The sequence below is a fragment of the Buceros rhinoceros genome, unplaced genomic scaffold (assembly GCF_000710305.1).
Source record: "Buceros rhinoceros silvestris isolate BGI_N320 unplaced genomic scaffold, ASM71030v1 scaffold10801, whole genome shotgun sequence".
NCBI classification, from domain to species: Eukaryota; Metazoa; Chordata; class Aves; order Bucerotiformes; family Bucerotidae; genus Buceros; species Buceros rhinoceros.
The window spans coordinates 56,229-68,683 of NW_010395981.1; the positions used below are offsets into that span (position 1 = coordinate 56,229).

At 42.6% G+C, this 12,455-nt stretch overlaps 1 protein-coding gene across 1 annotated transcript; it reads left to right on the forward strand.

The window, feature by feature from the left end:
• The first annotated feature begins 126 nt into the window (after window positions 1-126).
• Window positions 127-8,740, forward strand: LOC104501849 (cytochrome P450 2H1-like). The gene is made up of 9 exons (XM_010145730.1): window positions 127-306; window positions 1,713-1,875; window positions 2,729-2,878; window positions 4,648-4,808; window positions 5,195-5,371; window positions 6,828-6,969; window positions 7,263-7,450; window positions 7,924-8,065; window positions 8,559-8,740. The coding sequence occupies exons 1-9, from the start codon at window positions 127-129 to the stop codon at window positions 8,738-8,740; spliced, it is 1,485 nt and encodes a 494-aa protein (XP_010144032.1).
• The last annotated feature ends 3,715 nt before the right edge of the window (window positions 8,741-12,455 follow it).

The window sequence follows — 12,455 nt, forward strand, 5'->3', positions numbered from 1 at the left end:
GGAATACGCAGCCACTATTGGCTGGTTTCATGCATGCGCTTTGGTATCACAGCGTATAAATAAACATGGATTTACAGGTCCAGTATCAGACTTTTCTGATCCTTGACTTCTCTTCCTCAGCCCATCATGGAGCTCCTGGGAATGACCACTATTTTCTTGCTGGTCTGCATCTCATGCCTTCTTCTCTTTGCCACGTGGAGGAGCACATCGCAAAAAGAGAAGCAGCCTCCTGGTCCCATCCCAATCCCCCTTGTTGGAAACATACTCCAGCTGCGCCCGTGGAAGTTGTCTGAAAGCTTGAAGGAGGTAAGGGACTGTCTCCTTCTTTCCTGTGTTTTCTCCATTGCATATAAAACAAAGTCCAGTCTAGACTGTCTCAGCTTTAATCCACAAGCCTAATTTGCATTGACCAAATGTCAGACTCAGACAGAAACAAAAGGTTTCTCAGAAATACGTGTTTCTGAAGGCTATATATTCAATAATTGCAATTATTGCTATGTATGCAATAATCTATATGTCTAAGTCTAAATATTGCAAGTCTAAGTCTCTATATTTGTGATAATCATACTAATGATTACCCCTGTGCTGACTTCATGGCATCCTGGAGTTTGCAGTGGATTTGCAATCCAGGCACTGATGCTGTTGTAAAATTCACTGTACTCCTCCTGTGCCCAGCTCCTCACCAAACTGGCAACACAGCCTGGCCCTTTTTTGTGAGGACCCTGCTCTGTTTTGCTGCCTCTGCTCCCCAGAAGATAGGTAGGATCTCCTGAGAGCAGAGGTAGCGAGTGAAGGAGTTGAAGCAAAATAGTTTGGAGGTGAGTTGTGTTGTCCATTCCCTCCCCTGGCTGTTGTCAGCCATCCGTCAATAACAACCTGTGTTGCAAGGCCTGGGAGGTGATAGGTGGCGAGACGTCAGCTGGCATGCCTGTTTCTTAGGGGACTGTGAGCCAACAGTGGCAGATTGATGGGAAAGGTGGGTGTTCCTGGGTTCTTCAGAGCAAAGTTGTGGTGATGGCTGACACCATCAGATGCATCATCAGACGCGCACATTCCCATATGAGCTCCTTTTTGCTTTAGTGCTTGTGAACATTGAGAATCATGAGCACCCTCACGCATTCTGCTTTGTTTCAGAGCACTGGGTGATTGAATTTCCCGCCATAAAAAAAAAGGGACCATATCTAGTTTGCTCTTAAAAAGTGAGCATGAGAAGAATTTTTTAGCCAAAAGCAGATGCCTGGGAAAGAATACATGATTAGAGCAAAGATCCCTGCTGATATACTGACCCGAGGTCTGTGGCACAGGAGATTTTAGGGACAATTTTGGTATGCTTTTGTTCAAAACCCCTTTAGGCACTTGCTTCCATAAGAGTGTATAATTGCTTTTTGAGCCCATGTAAACTGTTACTTTCTCCTGTGCCCTGTGGAAAGGCATTCCAGATTGTTTTGCCAGCCCTGTGAAGAACTATTTTCTTTTCTGAGATATGGACTTGACACCTCAACATTTTCATTCATATCCCCTATTTCTTATACAATTCCCTCTTTCTGGAGCTGTAATTCATAGCTGAAAGATCTCTGCACTGCTGCTAATCAATGCCACATCTCAGCAATGCTGGGACAATGGCACATCACCCCTCAGACCGCTTTGCTACAAACTTCTTTTCACATAATATTAACCTTCAGACACATCTGTCTTTGTGTTCTTTCCTACAGCTCAGCAAGAAGTATGGTCCTATCTTCACAGTACAGTTAGGCCCACGAAAAGTTGTGGTGCTGTATGGCTATGAGGTGGTGAAAGAAGCTCTGATTGATCAGGCAGATACATTCAGCGGAAGAGGCAATCTACCATTGCTTTTAAAACTCTTCCAAGGCACAGGTATGTCCCTGGTAATGTTGATGTACAAAGCTGAGGCTTCGAGTGCTCCAGCAACACAGTCGAGAGGGCAGTGGAGGAGGGGATGATGGATTTAATTTACTACTTTTATGCATACAAATTAGCAATAAGAGACTAAAAGCCCAACTCATTCCTTGGACCCTTGGGTAAATTTGACCCGTGGAGAGCCCAGGTTGGCTTCACTGAGTGACCTCCTATTTTCAGCATGCTTCAAATTTTGGCTATAATTTTGTTCATTACATGTGCCTCTAAGATCTTAGATTCATTCTTCCATTTCTGAAAATATTGACAATATACATACAGCTAAGGAACCAGCAAAAGGAAAGTCCACAGCACAACAAAGACATGATAATACAGGCTGTACCAGTGAGGGCCACACTCAAGATTAGGCCCTGAGCTTTTTCACCAGGGCAGTTCCCAGTATGTCATTTATCTAGGTAAATAGTACCTATTCCGTGGTACTATAGTATTAACGGGATTGTCAATCATGACACGCTGAAGGTGCACAGCAGAACATTTCAGCAGTTACATCAGTGGAAAGGCCATGAGCTTGTAGCCAAGATCAATCCAGTACCAGCATTACCTTCTTATTTACAACCTGACATAGTTTTTCTTATTCTGGGAATAAACTTTTTTTATTCAAACTGCTGTGACAAATGGATCTGATATGTCACCTCCAGAATTGCAGAGAAGTTACATTTTTGGACATGTAGCAATTGCAGTATAACTTCACAGAGAGGTGTCTTTGCATGTTGAGTGTTTATTGTGGTAGCTCCCATTCAGGGAAGAAAAAATCCATTTTCTCATAGAAGTCTATTTTTCCTTCCTGTGTCAGGCATTGTGACCAGCAATGGGGAGACCTGGAGGCAGCTCCGACGATTTACACTCACCGCCCTGAGGGATTTTGGTATGGGCAAGAAGAGCATTGAGGCACGAATCCAGGAGGAAGCTCATTTTCTGGTGGAGAGGCTCAGAAACACACACGGTAGGACATGGACTTTGTGCTTGCTGGCACACCCTGCGTATCTGCAATCAGACAATGAGGGGTGTAAGACTGCTTCACAAAATCTGTGACCCAAGAAGTGGGTGTGTGGCTGTTCTTTCTGCTCCATGCTCCAATAAGTGAATTTATGACTGCTGGGAGTGGGTCAGTCAAAGGTTCTGAGGAGGGATGAGTAAGGAGGGATAAACGTAGGAAACGCATTGGAAGGCATCCTTTAACCTGGTCTTCTTAAGTAACAAGACAGGAGGTGTCAAAGGGAATGGCTTGGCCCCAATGCCAAGGGTTTGATGGAATTCAACCATGGAGAAGGGGCTGGGCACTGCCACGCAACCAAACAATGTGCACTTCCAGACCTTGTCTCCTGCAGCATTAAGTAAACAGATCTTAAAGAACTGGACAACTCATTACAGATATTGGGGTTTGAGTCCAGTCCATCTGAACACTAGACAATACCTCCCAGTATTGGGGGAGGGTGGGGAGGGGTGGAGAGAGCATGCAATGGAAATGGGGACTATAAGCTGCTTTTGAGGGCAGGGCATAAGGTAGCCCCCTCGGTTATATTCTGGTAGTACATAAGACAATGTTATTTCTAAGTACTTCCCCTGAGAGCGGCCCAGTGCCAGCCTGGACCACAGGCTTGCTTTCGACAGCCAGCCTTCAATGTGTGGTTATTCTGCAAGGGGGAGAAAAGTAAGTGGATCTAGAAGGATGCTAAGCATCACTGTTTCCCATGAATGACTAGAAAAATTCAGTCTGGCTTCATAGACAAACATTCCTATAACAAATCAGAGAAAACACTCTCACCTGCGTTACTCTTTTCCTTCCACTGGCATGATAATTCTATATTTCCTATGTCCTACTGCAAGCCTCCATCTCTGACTCACCTTGTTATGGCATCTTTTACTGTGTACTAAAAGGCTTTGCAAACATGATATATACAACCAAAAAGTGTAAAGCCATTATTCACTCTTAATGCAAATAACAAATAACTGGGTCTAGTTATCTTATTACTAGGCTCAGCATCTCTGATGAGACATCTGCTGAGTCTTCAATGGCCAGCAAGTCATAAGTCAGGCAGAGAAGGGTGATCCTCAGTGCTGCCAAACTGTCGCTTTCTGACTCCTTGTTTTTCTTTTAGGATTTTGTACCTTTTCATGTTGTTGTTTTTTCTTCTCTTCAAACCTCAAGATGCACCCAGTCACTGTCTGCAATTACACCTTTCCTTTTTTTCTTGGGTCTAATCTCACTTTCTTCTCACTCCGTAGTTTTCTTAGAAGCTTATGCATCTGTGCTATCAAACCTAGACTTTGATCACAGGCATTTCAACACCTAGGAGAGTTATAGACGGTTATACAACTGAGGTTATGCTAGCAGAGTTCATAAACAGGGTGCAAGAACCTAAAGACGTGACTCAGGCAAAGTGTTCATGGTTTCACTGGGTTTCGGTGGGAACCTTTAGCCCATTTCTAATAAACAGCCTATAAGGCAGACAGGCATGTGCCAGCTGAAGAGGAACCAAACCACTCAGACCTGCTGAGAACAGAACAAAAGAGATACTTAAACCATTCAAACGGGGAAATTAATTCACTTCAACTAGAGAAGAATAAATTGGATAAGCCTTGCACCACCCTTTCAAAGGAGTGCAAAATTCTGGGTCTCAAGAGGATTCAAAACTTCCCTGTAGTGTCAGAGAAGAGGATGATGCCTTGGAATACTGAAAGCAAAATACCGTTGGGGTTTTTTTGTTCCAGAGCGACCCTTCCGTCCTAACAACTTCCTAGTCCATGCTGTTTCCAACATCATCTGCTCCATCATCTTTGGGGATAGGTTTGACTATGAGGACAAGAAATTTCTATCTTTAGTTGAGTTGCTAGAAAAAAACAGTAAGCTCCAGAACTCTCCAACAATACAGGTATGTACAGTTTTATTAAATTAATAAATTAGTAAATAATTCTAATATTTTATTAATGAATATTTATTGATGTTATTAATTTTTAATTGGATTTTCCTAAATTTGGAGAAAAATTTTGAAAGCCTAAAAGACAGTTAAATTCCTGTTGTTTTTTCTTACCTTGTGAAATTGCCATTGTATGTCCAAAGAAAGATATCACTGCAAAAGTTGCTCAGGTGAAGTCTATCCTTGAATACAGTGAAACCATAAAAGCATTAATATCTAGTTGAATAATAAAGACCTGTTCCAAAAGAGTTTAACTGACCCATTTTCATACTTACATTTAGGGGACATTTTATTGTATCCACATTAATCAGAATGTACTTTTCATCATTTTATTTTTACAGTTATACAATTTCCTCCCGACCATCATGGAGTATTTACCAGGGGGTCATCAAAAATTAATAGGAAATGTTGAAAAAATTAATGAATTTATTTCAGAAATCGTATCAGAACACCAGAAAACCCTGGATCTCACTTGTCCTCGAGATTTTATTGATGCTTTCCTTAACAAAATGGAACAGGTAATGTAAGAGCAAGAGATTTACTGGGTTATAAGAAAACCACTGCTTGAATTCCAACTTCTTCTCAATTGCGGCAGGGCACTGGGCTTTTGCTAGTATAGAGGGGGAGTTGCTTTTCTTGCACCTCAACTTCATTTTCTTACCAAGGATTCTGAAACGCAATTCATGGCACTCTCCGGAGTTAGGAAAGCTGAAGACCAATCTGGCTGACGTAATTCAATGCTCCTCCCATATTAAAAAGGGTTCATAATATTACATATTTAGTAAAAGTACCATAAATGCTGGTGCTCTAGTGAGGGAGTGTCATATTTTTGAAAGGACGTTAGATGTGGTTAAAAACATACATTACAGGTTGTCAATGGTTGGCCGAGGTGAGCCAGGTTCGATGACAATAATACCCTTCCCTACCCCACCAGAGATAGGGGAAGGGAGAAAAGAATTAGTGAGACCTCTAAAATGCTTTTTGGAAAACTGAAACAAACTTTAATAACACTACAAACAGATACATATATTAGATACAAAGGAAAAACAGTGAGATATTGAGGGTTTTGGGAAGGTGAGGGTTAACCCATGGTCGGTAGCAACAGCGAACACCGACCTGCGGCGGTGATCCGAGATGGCGGTGGCCACATGTTCTGCCACGTGACTGGAACACAGAAACCCGTGTAGTTACGAATTAGCCAGCAGCGCAAGATAGAGTAGAATTGGAACAATCCTACCAGTCTCTGTCGTGGGTTGAGGCAAAGCAAAAGCAAATGGCTCTCGGGCACGCGGGCAGTCCGGCTCAGCTTGGCGCTTGTGGCGGGGCTCCCAGCAGCGTGCCGAGGTGGCGCAGCAGCTTTTCCTGTGCAGTGGCTCCGGACGGTGAAAGCAGCTCGGTCAGCTCTTGGGCGCGGCGGAAAAGCAGCGACTGGCAGCAGGCCGGCTAAGCGGCTCGGTCCCCATGGCGTGGCTGAAAGCAGCGAGCAGGCAAAAGGCTTAGCTCTGGCGCACGGCTTGGCGGTTTCTGTGGTGACAGAGCGGCTCGGCAGTGGTCCGGGCACGCAGTGGCTTTCTTTTCCGCGGTGCAGCTGCAGCTCTGGGACAAGCGGCATGCGGCGCGGCTCCGGGACGAGCGGGGCTCGGTTTCCAGTGGCTTGGCAGCAGTTCCCTGGCACGAGCGATGGTGGTCCGGGGGATGACAGAGAGATTGCGTAAAGACCGACTCTAGCGCGGGCACGGCGCAGCTTTTAAAGCAACAGCAGTGCAAAAATCGAACAGACCCGCGAAAACTTTTAACCAATGAGGATGCTGCTAACATCACATGGCAGGGAATATGAATACTATTGGTTAGTTTAAAGCAAGCTTCTCCTAAAAAGGAGATCTTTGCTAACCTACCACACAGGTACAGAACTTTTCTTTTTAAACAAGCTGGTTAGCTTTGTCATTCAAAACATTCTGCCAAATCTTCTTCCAGGAGAAAGGGAATCATCACTCAGAATTCACCGTTGACACCTTGATCAGAACCACGCTAGACTTGTTCTTTGCAGGAACGGGAACCACCAGCAACACACTGATATATGGACTTCTGATTCTCCAAAAATACCCAGAGATAGTAGGTAATAGAAAAGGAAATACATAATTGAAAACTTTTTAATAGGTCATGGGATCAGTTTGGACTATTCTTGCCACTAGCACATGTGGCAATGTTCCCCTGACTAAGAAAACTCGTATTTGCAGTGTGTAAATATTTTACTAGTCTTAGTTCTGTTCACAGGAAAGAGATAGTAGTACTTAGTACATTCATACATTCCTGGTGCATTAAAAACAAGTTTTGCTGTAAAATATGGGGATAAGTTTAGGCAAACAGATGGGGGAATTGTCCATTCAACACTTACTTATTTCCTACCAGAGAAAGTTCAAAAGGAGATTGACTGTGTGATTGGCCGAGACCGAAGTCCCTGCATGGCAGATCGGAACCAGATGCCCTACACAGATGCTGTGGTGCATGAAATACAGAGATTCATTGATTTCCTTCCACTTAATGTCCCACATACTGTGATCAAAGACACCAAGTTGAGAGACTACTTTATACCCAAGGTCTGTTCCACTGTGTCTGAGAAACATCACAATCTTTTGAAAACAATCATGTGTTCTATTCATTGTATTGTATTTTATTTTCAAAAACACTGAATTGTGATATAGAATTGGAATAATTTTGTTTGGAAGAGAATTATGGGAGCTACTGAGTCCAACTCCTTGTACTGGGTCAAAAAAAAAAAAAAAGACTTCATCCTCTGTGTGAAGTGAGAGAGAGAGAGCTTTCTACTTTTTTCATGTAAATGTAGCAACTAAAGTTCTAGCTTATTTGGAAGCAGTATTAAATACTCTAATCAGAATCAGATTTCACCATTAGAATTCATTAAAAAACCATCTTTGCCATACCAACGGCACTCATTTTTATTGATTAAATGCTCGTTTTAAACTGGCTAAACTTTGACTACCCTTCTATGCCTTCTACTTCCGAATGCTGCTTTGCTTTAGCATTTTAACTTCTCCCTTTGTTAATTCAGGACACTATGATATTCCCTATGCTGTCTCCTGTCCTACATGATAGCAAGGAATTTCCAAATCCAGAAAAATTTGATCCAGGACATTTTCTGAATGCAAATGGTACTTTTAAAAAGAGTGACTACTTCATGCCATTTTCTGCAGGTAAGAACTTCTTTCTATTTCACATCCTAGACTACTCTCTTCTAGAACCTCTTCGAATATTTAGTGGGTCCATTACCATGGTCTGTACAGTGATGTCTGGTGATCTACTAGGGTCGCTTCTGGACAGCTCTAACCCCTGTACTAGAGTTTCAGCTGACTTCCTTTTTTAACAATCCCAAAAGCTCCTCCAATGCATTCTATAAGAAGAGATGTGTGAGGTGGGACTCAGCCATGCAAACCTTCTCTCTCTCCAAACTTACCATCAAACAGCGGCAGAACATGAGAAACTGAAGCCTTCAAACTGTCTTTGCCCACTGAGCACTCTCCTTGTCCTAGACACCTAGCCCTTAGTTTAATTAATTTGCTTCCCCAAAATGCTGCAGTGCTGCCTGTCTGTTCTGAGATATCTGAACCTTCATGGAACAATGGTTAAAATAAGTTACCAGCAAAATACTCCACTGTCACTTCATTTTTAATTATTTTTTGCTTGCAGGAAAACGCATCTGTGCAGGAGAAGGTCTGGCCCGGATGGAGATATTCATATTTTTAACAGCTATCCTGCAGAACTTCACTTTGAAACCTACTGTGGATCACAAGGACGTTGACATTTCTCCCTTAACTGGCATTCTGGCAAATATACCCCGACCTTACGAGGTCTCCTTCGTTCCACGTTAGCCAAGTGAAGATAGTTGCCAACTCATAAATGCATGAATGCTCTAGTTGAATGAGAGTCATTCCTCCATCTGTTGAGATTGAAACATTCAGATCATTTGCTAGACACTTTATGGAGAGAAAGGTACTTAGAAAAGAAAATTGTATGGTGCTTTTATAATCACCACAGCCACCTCTAAAGAGAGACAGAGTAGGCAATTGCATAGGGAAGGAGACAGCTCCCTGCACAAAAGTGCACAGGCTCTCCTCTGCACCTACCTCACCTAGCTCTGGCTCCTGGCATCCTGACATGTCAGAGCATGCGGACTAGAGCTCTGAGAGCCCTGCTGCTGCTGTTCCTATCACTCAATCCTCTCGGCACAGAAGGAAGAGATGCTTGTACTCCAGGGTTTTCACAGACTCTGCTTGAGGTACTCCTCTCATCTGTATTTTCAGTTTTTCAGACCTATTTGTAAAAGTAAGCATAAAACAGTGAGCTTTTTCTGTTAGAAGATGATCACCTAATGAATTCTTGTCCCATTGCATATTCTTTTCTGTAGTGGGTATGGAATTTATCGATGACTGGGTAGATGGGTCCTCTCCTGTGTGATTATAATGACTGTGTGTGAAATTACAATTTTTTTTATATTGCAGAATAAAGAAGTAGTACACTGAATTGTTTTTCTGAGATCCCAAAACAACATCTCTTAGTGAAAAACCTGCCTCCACAAAGCTTATACTTCCAAATGCCTTTCAAGTCTTGTACTTATCTGACTGTTTCATTTCACTCATTCATATAAAATGTGTTATGGCTTGAAGACTGAGCTGGCCAACGACCTATAAAACTTCCATTCTCAATAACAATGTGGGATAAGGCTGGTCTGACCCTATGACACCTACCAGAAGTCCAGCTGTGGTTACTGAGCTGTCCGTTGTGGCAAAAGAGGACAAGTAAAATAATACTGGAATCACCCCAGTGCCATTTACTAGATGAACAGCAGCTTGCATCTTCTCATTATTTTATGAAGTGAGGAAAGATTACTACAGCAATGTTACGATCAGGGAAAAAAAAAAAAGATAAAAAGAGTTTATGCGAGTTGCCAAGCATCCTACAGATCCTAATTTGATTTCATTCCCTGCAATGTATAATTTATAGTGATTACAGTGAGGACAAAGAGCTGAATCTGTGCTATGTGAAAGAAGACAGCAACTATAATATTACCACAATGGCATTAACTCCTCATGTGAAACAGTCACAACTTCTTTCCTTTCAAAGTATTATTAACAATCTAGACAAACCATGAATCGGTAGCGTGGCATTGAAAAGGCAAAAGCCACAAATGTCACTAATGTGCAAGACTAGGCAGGGCGACACGAATTTTCAGTGGCAACAACGTGACACAATGTCCTGTCGTTTGGCTACATGCAGAAGGGGCTTTCAAACTAGATTAATCCGTTCTGCGCACTGTTGCTATTAGTTCCCAAATACCTCCCGCAGAATATAAGCACCACAGTCAGCTGGGCAAGCATAACAAAGGAAAGAACTAACAAGTCCTGAAACCCACTAAAGCTGTTTCCAAGTGTGGAACTCAGCAAAGCAATCCAGGAGGCAAACAAAAATGTGCTTGAGCATTTTCCCCATAACAGGGCAATAGCACTTGCCTGAGCAACTATCAGGAATTAGCATGACATACATAGATTAATTGCATGTCTGGGCATTAAGGATAGATGAGGGTCAAGGGAGATGGGATGAGTTAGGAGTAGTCAGGTGTAAACTCAAATATCTTTAAATAGTTTTTGAAGAGTGGTTTTGGGGAAAGTGAATACTAGACTCTCACATGCACATATATTACACACCCCTTGCAGGCTGCAGGGAAAAACGCTGAGACATTTGTGACATTCTTCACAAAGAAGCTTCATTTAAAAGGAAAAGTTACGAAAACAGTGGTTTTATCCACAGCTGTCAAGGTTCTTAATGATTCTCCCGGTTACGATTTCAAAGATACACTTTGACCTCTTGTGATGTCAGTGCTCCCCTGATAACTCTAGTCAGCTCTATATGGCCAGCAAGAGACCTAAGAGTTGAAGTGGCTTTGTATCACACAGAATATACTGAGGTTCACCAGCACTCCACTATCCTGAGGGTGAAGGTCTCTACTGGATTAATGATTAACCCTGAAGAACTTCGGTTCTGGGACTAACCTTTGTAAATGGATCTTCTGTTTGGCACACAAATACACCAATGTTGTTTTTCTCACGGATCATAACCGTAACTCACAATGCTGTGAGATACACATGTATCCCCCACTTCTTACTGAGCTGAAAGAACTTACCAAAAAAGAACTCAACTTTTAAGCTACATTCAGTTCCCTCAGGCAAGCTGTTCTTCAGCTGCAGCGTGCTTCCTATGAGAGGCAGAGGAAATGGCCCAGGAAGCAGCTTCCCTGTTTCAGACGTCTTCCTCCATACTGAACAGACAAGGAGGCAGACAATGCAAACCAGCAAGAAAATGATTGTGGCTCCCAGGGGTTCCACTGCAATGTGGAAAGGGGTGTGGGATCAGGAAGGGCTGAAGCTGCGTCCTGGAAGGCTCACTTTATGAAGCCTACAGGAAAAACAACAGTGCAAAGGTAACTAATAGCTGCTCTTGTTTCCTCTGGGTTAAACACACCACTTAGAAAAAATCACACGCTACCAACTTGGATGAACTGCTTTAATTTTTAAGTGTTTGTGACCTTTTTTAAAGTCAACCTTGTCTACTGTAATATCAGGAAGCAGGGACAAACACTAATCATTAACAAATAATGCTTGTCTTCTGCCTATTCCTGTTGCTTAAACGTTTGTCCTCTGATGGGGTGCTGCAAATACAACAATATATTTATCTTTAGGCCATTATGCACACTTGCGATTATCACCCCATTGGATATCTTTTAACATTTCTATTGAACACAGAATTCCACGTTTAAAAGTATACTCCATTCCGGAAGGGCTGTTTTTCAGCTGTTGGACATGTTGCAGTTTCCACTAATGATTTAAGAGCCCATTCTGAAGATTGTGGACATCTCCACAAAGTAGTGCCCTGAAAGTTAAGTTGTATGACTTCAGAACAACCTGCTAGAGCAGCTGGGCAGAACCGTCTTGAGGTGCTGGGGAAAAAAAATCCTCCTCTGGAACTGAACTCTTCTGTTTCTGCTTCAAGAGCTGTATTTGCCACGCTGATTTTCACCCCCTGGTTTGCAGTTGCAGTCCAAATCCTCAAGAGCTGCTTCAGGCCCAAAGCAGTTGCATGGATTGCTTTGATGAGATGCTTTGCCCCTTGACTCTCATCTGTCAGCTCTTCCTTTCCTCTGTTCATTTCTGTGTTCCTCCCTTCAAGCACCTGCTACTTTCTTAGCATACTTGTTGTGGTTTAACCCCAGCTGGCAACTAAGCACCACACAGCTGCTCGTTCACTCCACCCTAACCCAGAAAAAGAAACTTCTGGGGGAGAAATTTGGGGAAAAAAAGTAAAATTTGTGGGTTGAGGTAAAGACAACTTAATAGGACAGAAAAGGAAGGAGAAATAATAATAATAATAAAAAGACTTAGAATATACAAAACAAGTGATGCACAATACAGGTGCTCACCACCTACCAACCAATGCCCGAGCAGTAGCCCCCAGCCAGCTTTCCTCCTAGTTTGTATCCAGAGCATGACATCATATGATAGGGAATATCCCTTTGGCCAGTTTGGGTCAGCT